This window comes from Euprymna scolopes, chromosome 21 (assembly GCF_053919585.1).
Source record: "Euprymna scolopes isolate OS-2025 chromosome 21, ASM5391958v1, whole genome shotgun sequence".
Classification (NCBI taxonomy): domain Eukaryota; kingdom Metazoa; phylum Mollusca; class Cephalopoda; order Sepiida; family Sepiolidae; genus Euprymna; species Euprymna scolopes.
In genome coordinates, this window is record NC_136502.1 from 49,811,643 (window position 1) to 49,830,890 (window position 19,248).

Here is a 19,248-nt window from a genome sequence, read left to right on the forward strand (position 1 = left end):
TTTATATATCCTAGTCTACTACAAATTTGGTGACTCCTTTATTTAAATGAAATGGATGAGGTTGAACGAAGCACTCATACACACACAGACTCTTTCTCTACAGGGATAAACTTTTCCTCTTCACCACTTAACGAGAGACGCACGCCAAGGTATAAACTTTCTTTCTCACCAGCTAACAGCGAAAGACGCACGCAAAACTAACCACGTGTGGTACCCTTTTCTTTTACTTGTTTCTTTCACCAAAGAAATTCCTGTTCGTTTAATTCAATTTAACACGTCGTTCGTTTCTTCCTCGAGACAATTCATTTTCCCTCGGAACGCAAGAGGAGCACGCATTTCCTCCTATGCCACAAGTCCACAACAAACTGGCGCCTGACTGACGTGGAACAAGCAGGCATGGCGACCCTACCGTTTTGAGATTAATTGTTTTGAGCGAAGCGCGCATTTTATTTGATAAAGAAAAAAACGAACTTCTCAAAAAAGAAAACCAAGCGAACCACTACCCACAGGAATAACTACTACCAACTACAATGACGAACCCTCGTCAGACTCAGCAAAAAACGAACACGGAGCTATCAACTTTCATATCGAATTTAAAAACAAATTCGAGCTCGACAAACATTTTCACGGTTTCCTGACATTACCCTGCAACAAACGCGAGGAGCAAAATCACATAGGCCTATGCAATTCCCTCCCGCACAGCAGACCAACAACAAAGAAACAGGACATCCCTATCAACACATAGGAAGAAGTTGAATCACCAATACGAGTTGAGATGCACCACGCACGCTGATAAACTCAAAACTTGGAAGTTTCGTTGACAGCTGGAAACCACGAACGAATACACAACAAACCCCCGTACAGACAATGTACACACACTACCGCAGACGCACTTGCGAAGACAGCGGCAACCAAATTCCGTTCAACAAGAACGAACGCGCGACTAGTGCCCGTCCAAACGATGCACACATTACCGCAGAATCACATGCGAAGATACCGTCAACTGGGCACACACACGACACCGTCAACATGAAACAAAAATTTTCCTTCCAAACGGAACAATTCACTTCTCTGTCCAAGCAACTCTTTGCACATGTCAACACACAACAGAAACCAAACCAACAAATGTCAGCCAAAAAAAGAGTAAACGCATTTTCCACGCGTAAGTAAATACTTTTTTTTACGAACACACTCCGTTTTTGACATTCCGTTCGTTTTTGACGTTTTTTTCAAACAACCACACCAACAGCAAAAAAAAAAAAACAGGACAAAAAAATCAACTGCCGAAAACATTACTCACAAAAAAAATATATATATATACATAAATATATATACATTGCATGTATTTTTTTTTCCTAGGAAGGGGAGTATTTGTACGAGCCTTTTTCAAGTCTCACACAAAACACACATTCATATTTCAAGCTGTCATATACATACGCGCACACAAGCATACGCGCCCATGTCCACACATGTACACATATTCACGTTCGCGTACATACACTCACATTCACGTATATATACACACACGCTTACGTATACACATGTACTCACACACGTGAACACGAACACACACATGGATGACGTCACTTCCGCTTTCTAAGGAAATACACATGCGCAAAAGACACTCCAGAAGCGAGTATAAAACATGGAGACAAGCTGTTTCTAATCCTCTCTTTAGGACCAACTCTCAACGAGAGAGGTTGGGCTAACAAGCCGCCGCCGTTTCGGCGCATGCGCACCTCACGCCCACTTCCTACTATGTATGGGGCACGAGCTAATGACTGTATGTATACATTCTCACTCTTTCTCTCTCCATCTACTACTGGTCACTAAGAACACCTTCGCGTAGCTGACTACTAACTGATGACAACTCTAATATCCACTCTTTGTCTACACGCTGGACTACCATTCTCAATTTTCCTACAACATTTATTTCTCTTCCCACGCACGAACAAACAATAGTGACCCGAACTTGAGATGAAAACACATTTCCTATTCTTGCTACAACACCAGTCCTGCAACGAACATTGGTTACATACGCGCGGACATGTTATAACTAAAACGTTCATTTCTTTCAACAACAAATAAACGACGTTTATCTTATCCATTAATTGAGTCTTTGTTTCCTTCAATTCCCATTCGTTTCATTATTCTTTTGTAACGGAATTGGGGTATTTATATATCCTAGTCCCCTACAAGCCAATAGCGATATTTGTCGTCCGAAGGGTTGAGTTTCACAATGATACCGATCTTGTGAAAATTTGTCACCTCTGTCGAAAGTTTTAGGCAGACATGCATACATACATTTAAATAGACAGGTGAGATTTATATTATAGACTAGCGGTGAGGGGGGGGATACCCAGCGTGGCCCGGGTGTTTGTAGGTGTGTGCGTTGTAGGGAGGGGTGATCAAAACAGCCCTGTTTAAAAAAAAAAAAAAAAAAAAACGTTGGCCGGGTGTTTGGAGGTGTAAAAGAAAAAAAAAAAATTTTAGTAGAAAAGCAGGCTTGAACCCCAAACCTTTGACGTGGAGGTGGAAACGAAATGGAAAAAAAAACTTGCGACCTAACTATCTCGGCCACAATTAATTTAACATTTATAAAATGAAATTGACAGGTGAGAGAAACTTAAGTCGTGTGATGTTTGACCTTGAAACATGACGTGGCTGCAAGCAAGTTTTCGCTTATTTTATACTGAAAAGCGAAAGAAACACGCGGCGATCAAAATATCTGGAAAAAATTGCGCATGAAAGTTGGGCAAATTAAATACACACTAGTCGTAGATATTATCATTTAGACATGATATAAAAAGTTTTAAGAAGAAGCGAGCCGAGCAAGAAGGCCGACGAAAAAAGCCTTTTGCAGACATACACAAAAAGAGAACATACATACATACACACATTTTCGCTTTTATATATATAGATTACGCATTGCAGTACGAGTCCTTTTAGTGTAATGAATGAAGTATAAAGTAAAATTCAGTTTTTAATGACGCTATTCTGGACATGAAAGGTTCAATCCTTAGTGCAGATGATACTAAAGAATGCAATTGCAAATTACTTAAGACTGGCTGATGGAACGAGAACATACTACTTCCGTAGATTAAATAAATGATCCCATTCAAAATTCTGTACAGGTTCTTGAGTGTGACAGAAAGATTTCTAAGTTCAACAAGATACTCCTGAAGAAGGTGGAATGTTAGATTGGTCAAAACGTTGTGAGAATAACACTTAATAGTAGTTCGAGTGATATTAGGTTGATGAGAAAGGTTTTGCAGGATTTTTAATTTGGATTTCAAATGATGTATTTTCAGATAAATTTTTGTTATAATACCTTTACTTTATATATCATTTTAAAGAGTGTTTTCCGTCCTATCTAATCGTTTTAATTACAATCGTTTTAAAACAATTATGTCTCCTTTTCAGAATGTTGAATACAAGATGGAAAAAAACCAAATTCGCATAATTTTCTTATTTCAGTCCAAGCTAGGCCGAAAAGCTGCTGAAACAGCTTGCAATATCAATAAAGTGTTTGGCCCAAGAATCACTACTATGGTGGTTTAAGAAATTTCGTGGCGGTGACGACGAGTGTTGATGATGGGTATAGTGGTTGGTCAGCGGATGTTGACAACAGTCAATTAAGAGCCTTAGTTGAAGCCAATTCACACGCAACTGTTCAAGAACTTGCTTCTGAATTAGATGTAATGTATACAACCATTTCCAACCACTTGAAAGAGATTAGAAAGACAAAAACCTTGATAAATAGGTGTCTCACAAATTGAACTACAGCCAAAGGAAACGCCCTTATGAAGAGTCATCTTTCCTTCTTTTACAGATCAAGAACGACCTGTTTCTTAAACCGATTGTGACTTGTGATGCAAAGTGAGTTCTTTACAGCAATGCTCAGCTCAGTGGTTAGATGCTGACAAAGCTCCATGACACTTACCAAAGCCACAGTTGCACCAAAAGAAGGTCATGCTGTTTGGTGGCCTGCAATCGGTCTCATTCATTACAGCTTTTTGAATGCAGGCGAAACCATTCTCCTCGACAATGCCCAACTGCACATTGCTAAACCGACCTTGCAGAAGTTGAAAAAATTGAGCTACGAAACTCTGCCTCATCCGTCATACTCTCCAGACCTCTTACCTACCGACTACCACTTTTTTAAACAGCTTGACAACATCTGCAAGAGAAATGTTTCACAAACTTAAAAAATATCAAAAATGTTTTCAGCAACTTCATCGCCACCGGAACACAAGATTTTTATGTTACTGGCAATAAATACACTTGTTTTGTGTTGGCAAAAGTATATTGATTCTGATGGTGCTTATTTCGATCAATAAATTTTTGTTTGTGCCAAGATAGGTTCATCTAAATTTAAAAGTTAAAAACCATAAAAACTTTCTTGTAAACTTGATAAGAAATTGTCAGAAGTCAAATTTTTTTAAACTTTAGAGAAATGTACACAGACAAACAAACAGGCAGTCACGCACACAGACATTTTCAGTTTTATAGATATATAGATTCATACAAAATCGCTTTAAAAAGTAGCACTTTGTGATTCGATGAAATATATAAATGTACTAAAAAATAAAAAATAAAAAAAAGGATAAAAAAAAAATAATTTTAGTATTAGTTAACTTTATGAATCACGTTTCCACTTCACTTCTGATTAGCCCTCCCCATATTAAGAATCTGTTTTCTAAATAATACCACTATTATTAAAAATAGCCCTTTTTAACATGAGAAGAGTGGGGGCTTCCTTTATGCATTCTCTACTTTCACTTAACAATTTAAGGTGCTTGTTCAAATTGACACTTATGGCGGCAGTTAAAAGTAAAGAAAATAGGTAAACTTGCGGAGACTGCTTTGTTTTACGGTTGTTGTAAAAAATTGAACGGAAATTTAAATTTCGTTTTAAATTCGGTACATTTTACATTACGTCCAACTCCTCATTCATATTTGATTTGTCAACTTTTATAGGTTTTCGGGTATGCTGACAAGTGTGAGAAACTCTAGTTCATGTTTTAAGCCGCCTACGCACATTACTTGTAGGCAGCCTGTGATTGGTTAATTTGTATGGGCCAAGATAATTACTTGGCGCCTTTTTGTAAATATCCATTTTGTTTTTCAGTCTGCGATAACCTCCGGCAAGAGCGAGACTCACCAAAAGTCGGCTCCGAGAAGAATGCCTTATCGAGAATGGAGGCGCAACAATTTCTTCGTTTATATCACCTAAATGTTTGGTGAAAAAGGACTTGAAATCTCTACAAGCAGAGACACCTTTATATTGTGCCGAAGATATCCTAATTAGAGGATGGCATCATTTGAACATTTTCGTCATGTTTATATCACCTAAATCTTTGAACTTTTCTCAATTCAATTAGGGTCTCTAGGGACTCGATTTATGCCTAAATAAATTCTTGTCGAGAACACCATGAATTATCATGGATCTTTTCGAAAGAAAACCATGCTACCATTCCGACAAAAGGAGTTAACTACTGGCTCCCAATTTGGGAGGCAAAACTGATCCACCATTTTGCAAGGACTGTACCCGGACCAATAACCTTTCTTTGATGTTATAACTAAATAAAATTTAAGTTTAAAAGTATGGTTTTGTAATTGTGAAATTTTTTTTTGTCTCAACCAAGAAGTACTGAGCTTGTGAGATTAATTTCTCACACAAGTTTAGCTGTAAAATCTTTCATTCTGAAAGCCGTTCTTAAAAGGGGGAGGCTGGGGTGTTTATTCGTTGGAAGTATACCCCAAAACCTATAAAAGCCGACATGTGAACGGTAAATTGGACTTATGTAAAAAAAAAGGTAAATTTATACAAACACCGTGACAGCGAATTAACCCTAACCCTAACCCTAACCCTAAACCCTAACCCTAACCCTAAACCCTAACCCTAACCCTAACGCTGTCACGGTGTTTGTATAATAATACCAAAAAAAAAAAAAATACCAAAAAAGTATACCATTGACTTTTTCGTTTTCGTAAAAATTGAATTATTTCGTTTTTGTTAATAAAATTTCATTTTTATAAAAAAAAATCTTTCGTTTTTTTTTTGTTTTTTTAATATATGAAAAGTACGATTGTTGAATGTTATTCTTTCGATTAATTTCATTGGGGGGGGGGCAACAACAACTACAATAATAATAATAATAATAATAAAGATTTAAACGTAACGAAATTTAAGTTTCCGTTTCATTTTTACAACAACCGTCAGAGCATTCTCCGCAAGTTTTACAGAAAACAGAAACATCTTTTATAATGTACGTTCTCGTTACAGAACTAAGTCACATTCCAAAAATTAAATAAATCGATCAAGTAGTTTTTTTAAACTAAGAAAATCAAAATTTGCGATTTTTAGCGATTTTTCTACTAAACTGTATTGAATATAAGACTGAGATGTGTAGTTTATCGGAGTAAATTATTTGACAGACAAAAAAAATTATAAAAATTTTATTTTTATATAAAACACATTATTAGACTAAAAAAACTAAAATAAAACCAGAAAAAATTACATTTTTATTATTTTTTTCATTTTTATTAGACTAAGTGTACGACGACTGTACGACGACATTCGAGGTCCCGACACTGCTTTTAAAATTTGGCCTTTCAAAAGTTTGACAATTGGCCTTTTTAAGGCCAAATGTGGCCCTTTTAACGCTCAATTAAATTGCATGAAAGAGCGTAAAAAAGACCAGATTCGGCCTTAAAAAGGCCAATATGGCGGCCTCGAATCTCGTACATTTAGTCGAATAAAATATGACAAAATAATAAAAATGAATTTTTTTTCTGGCTTGGGGTCTAATAATGTGTTTTATATAAAAATAAATAGTTTTTTGTTTTTTTTTAAATAATAATTTTCTGTCTGTCAAATAATTTACATCACTAAACTACACATTTACCAAAACCGATTTTTGACCTCGATACTTCGAATTGAGTTGTCCCTTTCCCCCTTATTTATTCCATCAGATTTCGTCATGTCTGACGACTTCGTCAAGTCACTTACGACTCGATCATTGGTAAAATTTGATTTTCTTGAATAAATCAATTAAATTACTTAATAAAAATATCTGACTTTTGGAATATGACACCTTCGTTCTGTAACGAGCAGGTACTAGATCATACAGACTTTTCTGTATTTTCTTTTTATAATTGCCGCTATAAATGCCAATTTGAATAAGCACCCAACTTAATTAACAAAAAGATAACGTGAAAATTCAATCAAAACGAAGTATCAACCGGAAGTGAAGTGGAAACTTGATTCGTAAAGATAATCTTCAGCAATTCCTTATTTTTATTGTTGATTTAAATGAATATCTATTAAAGTAGAGACTACAAAAACACAAATACGCACGCTATCTTGTCTAATAGTTATTAATATATCGATTATCTCCCTTTATAGACTCTTGCTTCGTTTGAGAACAAAGGAATTTGATTTAATGTTTTAAAGAACATAGATTATAAATTTTAAAAAAATACAACTTTAATTAACATCTGATTATTTGAATTTTTCTATTTTGACAAAGAACCAAATAAGACGAAAGAAATACGAAAAAAAGGTAAGCCTAATCACATAAACTTTGCACATTAAAAAAAACAACAAAAAAAACAAACATATTACAATTGAAGAAACAGACTAGTTAATAAAGCCCACCCGCTCTTTCCCCATGTTAAGACTGGTTTTTATAAATATAAAAAAAAATATTATTACTGCAAATTTTATAACTAAATTTTATTCGGGTGAAGGTGCAGCTGTTAACAAAACTAATGTTTTGAACGGGTGTTTAAATAACAACCTTATTTAAAAACCTACGTAATGTCGAAGGCAGGTATGTTAACTATTCGCTACCTCCATTCGAATAAAGTTTAGCTGTGAAATATTTCAATTTGATGCAGTAAAAAAGAAAGTTAGAATTCAACGTGAATCTTTTTGTTTTCAATTTTCAAATTTCCACAAATTAAAATTAACCGGGGTTGTTTTACTATGCACATAGATTCGAGAAAGTTGTCAAAAAACAAATATATAACAAATAAATGTTATCGAAGGAAAGAATAAGTTACTTTTCTACCAAACTGGATAATATTTTAGTGTTTTTATTAAATGTAAAATGTTTATTCGGCTCGAAAAACACAGTGTTTACCGATATATTTGAAAAAATACAAATGGCGGCAAACTCTGTGTTTGAACACGTTAAGTTTGGGGAAACGAGTTAAAACTAAAAAACTAAACAAAATATTATTAACAACCATACGAATATGTCAGCCTATGTCACGATACCATAAATTGAGTGAGCTTCTAACAGTATTTTGTATAGTTTTTTAGTTTTAACTCATTTTTCCAAACTTGACGTGTTCAACACATAGTCTGCCGCCATTTGTATTTTTTCAAATATATCGGTGTATACTGTGTGTTTTTCTGAATAAACATTTTACATTTAATAAAAACACTAAAAAAATTATCCACTTTGGTATGGTAGAAAAATAACTTATCTTGCCTTTGATAACATTTATTTGTTATATATGTTTTTTGACAACTTTTTCGAACCTAGTTGGCTACATTGAATAGATGTCAGCTCTACTACATAAGTTGCCAGAATTGATTTTTTTTCAATAAAAGCTTAAAAATAAAGCTGTAGTGCTGTTTTCTCCAGGGCAACAACTTTATCATCCTGCTTAATCAACAATGAAAAAACTATTTTTAAAAATACTCTGAAAAATCAAATAATTGATCAGTTTTGTTAATTTTTTACAGGCTTATTTTAAAAAAGCTGAACTGTATATAAACTGAAATAAAATAATATACAAAAATAATTTCGTTTCTGAATTTTTTAGATGAGGATTGATTATTTGTATTATTTGGATTCATCGGATTACTGTTCTCATCTTGAGTGTTATTTTCACAACGTTTCGGTCGATATAACATACGACATTCTTCACGTGTATCTTGTTGAACTCAGGAATGTTTCTGCTGAACTCAGGAATTTGAATGGAATTTCGAGCAGAACCCTTTATTTTTATCACGGGGTAGCATGCTCTTGTTCCATCAGCCATGACTGTATAGAGGTCCTAAGTAATTCGTAGTTGTAGTTTTTTTAACCTGTTGCACAGTTGTTAGAGTACTTGGAAAAATCAATTGCAAAAAGTGATATTCTCCTGAAGGTTGAAGGTTCAATCCTCAGTGTGAGCGACCGAAAAATTACAATCACAAATTACTTAGGACCACTACTCAGTCATGGCTGATGGAACAAGAGCACGCTACCCCCGTGATAATAATAAAGGGTTCTGCTCAAAATTCTGTCCAAATTCCCGCCTTTGACACAAACATTCCCGAGTTCGACAAGATACACCTGAAAAAGGTCGGAGGTTACATTGACCGAAACATTGTGAAATCACACTCAAGATGAGAACAGTGGTCTGATGAATCCAAATAATACGAAAAAAAATTTCTCATATTTTGCCCCTCTCCCCCCATCTGCAATCTTATCAGGATTTTTTTGTGGGGGGGGGGGAGATTCACATCTTCATTTTTTACATATTAAAATATACTGGAATGATGAAATAAAATATATTTAATTTTGGGTCACAAATCTTGCCGATTTATATGATTTTTATCAATTTTTTGGAAGAAAGAAGTTGGAAAATATATAAAAATTATTTAAGTTTTACAAATTAAAAAAAATTATTTATTACTAGACTAACCGTGACCCGTTGGGTCAGTATGTTATATTAGCTATGGAATTAATGTATGAGCGTGACACTTGTGACATAAAGAAAATAGTCTTTTGTGACATAACAGAAACATTTCTATAAAAGTATATTACGATGAAAAAATAATATAGAAAGATTTCTATGAGTCGTTCTGTTCATAATTGTTCATTTTTTTAAAAAAAACTTACAGCCATTGAATTATAGGTGGTTTGCCATACTTACAGGTACATGTGCACTGAACAGATACCATAATACTTAAAGTTGAATTCAAATTTTGATAAATCTTTTTTAAATGAAATTGTTAGTTAAAAGTACAGAATAGTTAAAATCTCTCTCCCCATGTTAAGAATGGCTTTTTAAATAGAAAATGAAAATAAAATGTAACTTTTTTCATTGTGTAATACGGAAATGAACGATGTAAAAAAAAAATGCAGAAAGTATTAATTTTTTATTTGGATAATTTAAATGCAAAACAAAAATTTTGGACGCTGAAAATGTACACAGTAAAACAATACGTTTTATTGTCGCATTGATTATTTATTTGTAACGCAAATTAAAAAAAAACATTTTCAGGGTTATTTATGTTGGTAGTGTAGAAGAAAATGTATGAATGTTTTTAAGAAAGTATTAAAAAAATTAAGTATTAAAAAATGGAGAATAAATTAAAAAAGGAAGGCAGTGGGTAAATCGCTGTTGTAAAATGCTCTTATGGTTGTCAACAGGTTAAAGTGGATTTATTTATAAGAAAATATTGTTAAAATAAGTAAAACGTAATACGGAAATGAACGATGTAAAAAAAAAGAAAGTATTAACAATTGTTTATTTGGATAATTTAAATATGAAAACAAATTTTGGACGCTGAAACTGTACACAGTAAAACAATACGTTTTATTGTCGCATTGATTATTTGTAACACAAATTTAAAAAAAAACATATTTTCTGGGTTATTTATTTAGGTTGGTAGTGTAGAAGAAAATGCATGAATGTTTTTAAGAAAGGTGTATCAAAAAATAGAGAATAAATTTTTACAAAAAAGGCGGTGGGGAAATTGCCATTGTAAAATGCTCTTATGGTTGTCAATGGGTCAAAGTTGATTTATTTGTAAGAAAATTGCGACAGTATAGTTGTAATACAGAATAGTTGCAAAGCATCCTCACCCTTCCCATGTTAAATAATAATTTCTAAATAATAACGTTAATATTTCAGTGCGCAGGTAAAATTCTGCAAAAGTAGCGATTTATGTTTATTTGTTTATGCTGTTATGGGTTTATGTTTATGTACACATGCGCAACCGGAAGTTGTAAATCAGATGTTGGGTTACAACACTCGTTACAAAGTCATTTGAGTCTTATAATTATATAGATTTATATTCGACAGTTTTTCTGTGTGAAATTTCAAATCATTTCCAAAACTATTTATTTTTTTACACAATGTGGAAGATTTGCTCTTAAAACTTATGAATAAACAGACAATCTTACAGTTAATAATTAAAAAAAAAATTTAATTGATGCTGTTTTTGAATATTGAGTAATTAAAAATATGTTTAGAAATCGAATGTTTATAGTTTTTTCTATGGAAGACTGATGACACAGTAATCTGCTTGCACTTCACTGATAAAAATCGTAGCATTGTTTCTTTTGTCTGAACAAAAATATAATTTCTAAACCAAGTAACTGAAACAATTATGACTTAAGAGGTAATTAAATTTCTTTGTTCACCGCATATTTTACAATTTTAATGTTAAATATAAATATTTTACAATCTTAATATTAAATATAAATATTTTACAATCTTAATATTAAATATATATGTGACTGCAAATTCTCATATCCAGAATCTAATTCTTCCCTTTATGTACAAATGGTTACTGAAATTACAATATGGCATCACTAAGAGGCATATTATTTTGCATGGCATCTATTTCATTTAGTGCTTAGATCATTACAGTTGTGTGTATGTGTGTGCATGCCTGTACTGCTACTTCCTATTATTCTGTTTGTAAAGGGGTTACTATTTCCCCTCCCTCTCTCTCTCTCTCTCTCTTTCTCTCTCTCACTGAGCATCGCTAATGGTTCTTATTAGAGTTTGTGCATACGTGTGTTTGTGTGCATGTATTCAGTTGGGACAGCATCTAAAAACTTTTGTTGTTAAACCAATTTTGTTTTCAAAAAATGATAAATCCGTCTGACGCATGCTACCATGTAAAGCAGATGTTAAACAAAATAAGGTCATGATAAAGAATAGTTATTTCTTTTATAATTATCTTGATCATGTAGTGATCCTTGTTAAGTCATATGCCAATCTCATTTAATATTGGTCTTCAATCATGATTGAACATGTACATGTAATACATATGTTGAAGCAAAGTTTCATGCAACAGGTGTAATAGAATTTTTTTGTATTATTTCAATTCTTTCGATTACTGTTCTCATCTTAAGTTTTATTTTCACAACGTTTTGGGCGATTGAACCTCCAATCTTTCTCAGATGTATTTTGTCAAACTCAGATATCTTTCTGTCATACTCAGTAATCTGCATGGAACTTCAAACGAAATCCTTTATTTAATCCACAGATGTAGCATGCTCTCATTCTGTCAGCCACGACTGGGTAGAAATCCTATATAATTTGCTATTGTGTTTTGAGTATCGCCCACACCAAGGATTGACTCTTCAACTTCCAGAAGAGTGTAACTTACGACTGAATTTTACCAAATACTTTATCCACTATGCCATGGGTTCAACAAGACTGACCTGAAGAAGGTCAGAGGTTACATCAATTGAAATATAAAAATAATACTCAAGATGAAAACCTGAGTCTGAAGAATCCAAAGAATACTCAATAATCAATCCTCAAAAATTCTGAAACAATATTTTTTGTAATTGATTTTAATGCATGTATACTTTATATTTTAAGTAAAATGTGGATTGTAAAATAAAATCTCTTATTTTTTCACAGGAAGCAGCAACAGTGGTGAAACATGGAAGTGTCCTGTGTGCATATATATATGCATATATATATATCTTAATGTAAAAATGTGTAAACAGTTGCACAAAAGCTCTGATTTACAAGTAATGAATTTTTAAAAGGAACATTTATTGTAAAACCTGAAGGCCATCACTTTTTTGCCAAAAGTCCAATTTACTTGTTCACTCCAGAAGAGAAAAATATTCTTGTAAAGAAAAATATAAATGCATCTCACCTTTTGCACTGCTTTATTAGTCTATGGTTAAGTAAGGGTTGCCTAATCCTTAACCGCACAGTTCCCTTCTGGACGAGTCTATAGTGAAGCAAAGATTGCCTAATCCCTAACTACTCCTCCTTTCTGGACTAACCCTGCTTGACGAGTCTAAAATGGAGCAAGGGATGCTAAATCTCTAACTGAACCTCTCCTTCTGAACTGACACTGCTTGACGAATCTATAGTGAAGCAAGGGTTTCCTAATTCCTAACCCAACCTTTCCTTCTGAATTGGTACTGCTTGAAGCAAGTGTTGCATAATCACTAGCTCTCCTAAGCCGTAAGTTCATTTCCATTTGTTTGATAGGGTCCTATTTTGATATCAGAAAAAGCATCTGTAGAGAGATGGAAAAAGAAGCCAAAAAGAAGCCGTTTTCCTGTGAGGTGTGTGGCTCGTCGTTTGCACAGAAAGGCAATCTAAAAAAACACCTACGAACACACACAGGAGAAAAGCCATTCCCATGCCAAACATGTGACTCAACGTTTCGAACCAAGTCAAATCTAAAGGCGCACATGGGGACGCATACTGGTGAGAAACCGTTCACTTGCGAGCAGTGCGGTTCATCATTTCCACAGAAAGGTCATTTCAAACGACACATGTTGATACACAGTGGAGAGAAGCCATTCCCCTGTGACATTTGTGGTTCGGCGTTTCGAACGAAATCAAACTTGAAGGAACACATCCGAAAACACACCGGGGAGAAACCGTTTTCGTGTCTCGTTTGTACGACATCGTTCACGACAAACTCTGATCTGAAGAAGCACATACGGATCCACACGGGGGAGAAGCCTTATTCTTGTGAATTGTGTGGATCGTCATTCACGCGGAAGTACGACGTGAAGATCCACACGCGGATCCACACCGGGGAGAAACCTCACTCGTGCACGGAATGCGGATCGGCGTTCACGGACAAATCAAATTTCATTAAACACATGCGAATCCACACGGGAGAGAGACCCTACGCTTGTGATGTGTGTGGTTCAACGTTTACTGTGAAAACTACTTTAAACGTGCATAAGCGAATTCATGCCGCTGCGCAAGCTAGCGCAAGTAAGCAGGGTACTCCGCTAGACCAGATGAAGGATCAAGTATTAATTGCAGAAAGTGGTCCCTTGATCTGTGACGGTGAACTGAAATAAAAATGAAGAAAGTAATCAATTTGGCAGAATATAATCAAATTCATGCTGCTGCACTTTTTTCATAATGCTAACATGAGGAGTAACAGTAAAGATACTCCACCAGACCGGGTGAAAAAATGATGACGTCTTAATTGCAGGAAGTTGTCCATTGTTAATCTGTGAAAGCAAAATGAAATAAAAGAAAGAATACATAAAATAATAGGAAAGGGGAAAATCGAAGTGTCTTAAGGTGAACAATTAAAGACCTACAACTCTAACCCTCAGAAATAATGAAATAACCCTTATCCCTAAGTGGCTTCTGGGCCTTGATAAGTGGTGACTCTCATGTAAAAAAAAATTTTTTTTAAATAAAGAAAAAAAATCTAGCAAAATTGAAGCATTAAAAGGTGAACAATGGAAAATAGGATATTCTCTGCACGTCTGAAATAAGAAACTATTCAACTCTATGAGATATGAGAAAGTGGAGGAAGTGGTTTGAGAATAGTTTAACATCAGAATTGATACGAAAACAAGATCACTCATCAACCAACTGACAATCTCATTTTCTGTTTGCCATTATTGAATGCTCACAATGTTATTTCAATATCTTAAATGTCTTAAATATGAAGGCTGTGTGCACATCCTCATTACAGATCATTTTGACACCTGGTGGAAAATGCAAGAAACAATAAAATATCAAATGTACGAAAAGGGTCATTTGAAAAAAAGAATTATGAATCTGACATCATGTTTAATACTTGACACAGCCACCTGTATGGGAAGAAACAACAAACTTGATCAATTGTGAAAAAGAAGATAAGTTAAAAAGAAGATATTTGAAAAGTCATTCTTGACAAAAGATGTACACAGGTGTAATCACTTTGCCTCAAAGTCAGATCAATTCCGTGAAATGACAGTGGTTGAATAAAATACATTTGGGGTGTGCCCACAGTGACAATATCTTCCTAATGGTGCATTTCAGGTGGTCACAAATGGTTACTAAAGGATATTGTTGGCTGAAAATTTGGGCTCGAGAAGAAGCAAATTGTTGAATTTCTGTGCATGCATCTCCTAACAACCAACCAAGCACAATCATTACTGATGATGAAGATATATTGTTATATTTTCCTACATCAGTGTGTTGTCATTGTTTTAAACACAGCAGAAATACAACAAAACCATTTCTGAGAGAAGATTGATTCATGTGAAGCACAGAACTCGTGAAAAAAACATTCTGAAACTACTGGAAATTTCCAGTTAAATCTCATTCGTTCAAACACATATTAAAACAAAACTTCCATAATTTGAATAATACTTTTTGTTTTCCTCAAACACTTCCAAATTATTCTGGTCATAAGTCTCATTCTTATTAAGTCTGTATTGTGTCATTATCTATTGTGTTCTACTATTTCACTAACATGTAGATATGGTCTTTTTCCCAGTATTTAATAAACAGTTGTTCATATTGAAGAAATAATATCCAGATCTTTTCAAACAAGCAAATCAATTTTAACAAAAACACAAAGAAATATGTGCAACAAGAATGCACAGAAGCGCTCAAGAATCAATGGCCTTGTCCGACTTACAGCAAAAATGAGTTCGTCCAAGGGCTATAAAAAAAGCCGACGCCAAAGTCGTTCAGCGAGTAACTGCCGAGGTTGCTCTGATACCATGTCGTGTCGGGTTAGGGTTGTTCAGAATTGGAATTGTGTCATTTTGACAGAGTTGTTCAGGATCATGCCGGGTCGTTTTGACGGAGTTGTTTGGGATCATACCTGTTTTTTTTTTATGTAAGTGTTCGGGATCCTATCAGTGAAGTTGTTCAGGATCATGTTGGGTCAATGAAATTGTTTGGAACCATGCCAGATCATGGGGACAGAATTGTACTGAGTCATGTAGATGAAAGTGTTTGGTACAGTGTCAGGTCGTATCGATGGTATTTTCCATGTTAAGTCAAGTAGACGGAAGCATTCGGTTTTTGTTTATTGTCCAGTTGACTTAACGGTTATTGCAGTCATACTATCACATGTGATAGCAATTTGTTTTTTGTGTCTCTTCTCTTGTGGAGCCACAATAGAAAAATGGTATTTATTATTTCCTAATTTCCTAATGTATGGTTGTTTATTAGAAAGAAATTGGTTTAAGCATATCTCCTATTATCAGAATTATAAGACATCTTTAAATGGGATTTGTTTTTTATATAAATGTATTTGATACTGCCTATAATAAGAATTAAGTTTTTGATTTTGCTTGTTTCTTTTAACCGGTGAATATGTGAAATATCTCTTACATTAGTTTTTGCGAGTGTCATGACATTGAATTATTACTCATTGACATTCGTCAGATATTCTTTAATGTTTTGCATTTCATTTCAGCGTTTATAGTCAATATATGATTATAATATATCATGGAGAGATTAATCTGAAAATCTGTTTCTCTCCTTGAAAACGTGATGTTATTCTGTTTGGCGTCTGTCCTTAGCTCAAATTTACGTCGCCCATCTTTCATTCTACCCTGTTTTGTCTACAGCGTTTGATGTCTATTTATGTCACCTATTATTCATTCCACCATGAGAACGATTGTTTTACAGATCCATGTTATCATGCACTCAGGGTGATCCTTTAAAAAATCCACACTAGCTAATTTAATCACCTTTGATGTAGGCTCCCTGATATATAACACTTGATGACATATTGGATATTTATCTGTGGTGCATTTGAGAGATGGAATTCTATCAATTGCTATGGCACCGCCAAACTCGCAACTGAAATCAAACAATAAAAATATAAATAAATGGATTGAGTATATTATTTCATTAATATCATTTCATTAATATTATTTCATTATAGAGATGAGTAATTTGTATTATTTCTTTATTGTAGACTATTATCCTCATCTTAGTTGTTGTTTCATAGTAATTCACAGGCTGAGTAATTGCTGAGGATGCAGTTAGGGGAGTCAGAGTTCCTATCCTGTTGTAGTTGTCACTTGATGAAGGCCAGAGGAATAGTTGGCTGAAACATTGTGAAACAACATTAAAGATGAGAATAATAGTCTGCAATAAATGAATAAATAAAATGGATTGAAGGTTAACTGAATGCTTTTATTGATTACCACACCAAAGTATAAGGTAGATTGCTACTCATTTTTCTGGATTACTCCATTTACCTTTGTGCAGTCACTCACTCACTCACACACACACACACGCATGCACGAAAATAAACGAACATCCATTGATTTCAATTTCCCATGCATTTTGCATAAAAATAAGTTCTTCTAGCAACGGCATAATTTCAAATACGCCCACACTTCCTGACAACAAAGGTAAAATGAACATATTTCTGGCGGACGTAGTTGACGACAGTATTACTTGACACAAGCGACCAATGAGAAAATTTAGAAGATTGTCTTTTTAAGCGCTTTTCCAAAAACCAAAATATCAGCAGTAGCAATCTTGTTTTGGAGCCGACCCAAAACGTATAAAAACGCATCAAACATGCTTTCTTTCCTTCTTTTTCCCTTCTGACTTCGACGTCACACGAGAACATGCCTCTCGTTTTCATAACATTGTCGCTGTCAAAGCCGTCAAAACTATAATTATGCACGCCGCGCGGGCACTAAAAAAATCACACTTATACAAAAACGCACCTCCTTTTGCACCCCTACAAATTGGTGACACCCAACCGCGAGATAAAAACATGCACATCCTTCTGTACCCCACAAATTTTTGACACCCAACAATGAAATGAAACACGCACTTCCTCCTACGCCTTTGATACTCACTTCATAATACTGTGTATTTAGCAAGGATGCATCAAATACAATTTGTTTACTTTTTGGTATGGCTGGTTCATTAGTAAAGTTTAACCATTATATCAAATAGGTTGAAATGGATAAAGATTTACTATTACGTTATCATGCATAAGTGTTTGTCATCGTTATTTTAAGCAAAATGTTATGAAATCTTAATTTTACTTCTCTAAAGATATAAAGATATCTAACCAGTTATTTCAGAAAGATTTTATTTCACAAAATCTGCAATACAGAGAAAAAATAGATAGATTTAGAAAAATCCAGAAGGTCCCAGAACTTTCCAGAGTATTCTGGAATATTCTAATACTAGTTGGTGCTCTTTATAAAAAGAGGTTTCCAAAACAACCCGGCAGTTTTTGGTTTGTCAACATGATTCGCTCAACCTCAGCTCCGGCATGATTCCAAAAATCCAGCCAAAAGAATCCTCTTTAAAACCTTCTGGCAACAAAAGGTAACTTCTTTTTAAAATATTCCTCTGACCAAAGATATCATAAATTAAATTTTTTTATATTCTGGTTCTTCTACAGAATTGGGATGAGATTTTGTAGTCGATAAATGGAGTTTTCAGATAAAAAACAATAGTTTCAACTGATTTTTTGTTGTCAATTCTAATAAATTATAATGTTACCTTCCAAATTATGCAGTCGGAGTTACCCGAATATTACTGAATTATTAAACAAAATAACTTTAATTGTGTTAGCAGGTGAAAATTCTCTGCTATCTTGTTTTAAACCAAAACAGAAAATTACATCCCTTTTGAATTCTCGTGTGTTTTACGATCGTTTTACCCAAATTTTATTTTTTATTTTCTTTAATAAATAATTTTCTACCTTATCGATTTTCATAATTTTTGGATATAATCATCATAAAGTACGAGGAATACGTAGATACCATTGTTTTCATATAAAATTCAGTATTACGATTTCCGAAATTTCGTCCCAATAATGTAGAAGTGCCTATTTTCTCTTTGTATGAATCATCAAACTGCTTCTCAGTTACTCTGATCTTCTCCTTCATCCACTTTCCTGCTATTAAGTTTACTGACTTTGTTGTTGGCTTAAGTAAAAATAATTTTGTTTTTCTTTTACATGAAATTGTTGTGTGTGTGTGTGTGCTGGTTAAGTAAAGATTATATTTAACTTTATCTCTATTCTCATTTAATTTTTTAATCACTTTTGACAGTAGCAGTAATATGCTACACAGTCAGCCATGAAGTTTGCTATAGTTCAATAACCCTTATCCCCGAGTAGCTTCCTGGCCTTGATAAGTGGTGAGCTCCATGTAAAAAAATATAAACTATACCAGCACTGCAAACAGCAATGCTTTTCTTTATTATTTAGTTAGTATTGCGATTCTAGTGTTG

The 19,248-nt window shown here is 34.0% G+C and overlaps 1 protein-coding gene across 1 annotated transcript in view; it reads left to right on the top strand.

Annotated features, from left to right (window-relative positions):
• The first annotated feature begins 7,420 nt into the window (after positions 1-7,420).
• Positions 7,421-19,248, top strand: part of LOC145242788 (uncharacterized) — a 38,268-nt gene continuing 26,440 nt past the window's right edge. The window contains exons 1-2 of the mRNA XM_080105923.1: positions 7,421-7,568; positions 12,673-14,091. Of these exons, the coding sequence (XP_079962049.1) occupies positions 13,299-14,091 (793 nt within the window). The 5' untranslated portion in view covers positions 7,421-7,568; positions 12,673-13,298. The remainder of the gene's footprint in view (positions 7,569-12,672; positions 14,092-19,248) is intronic.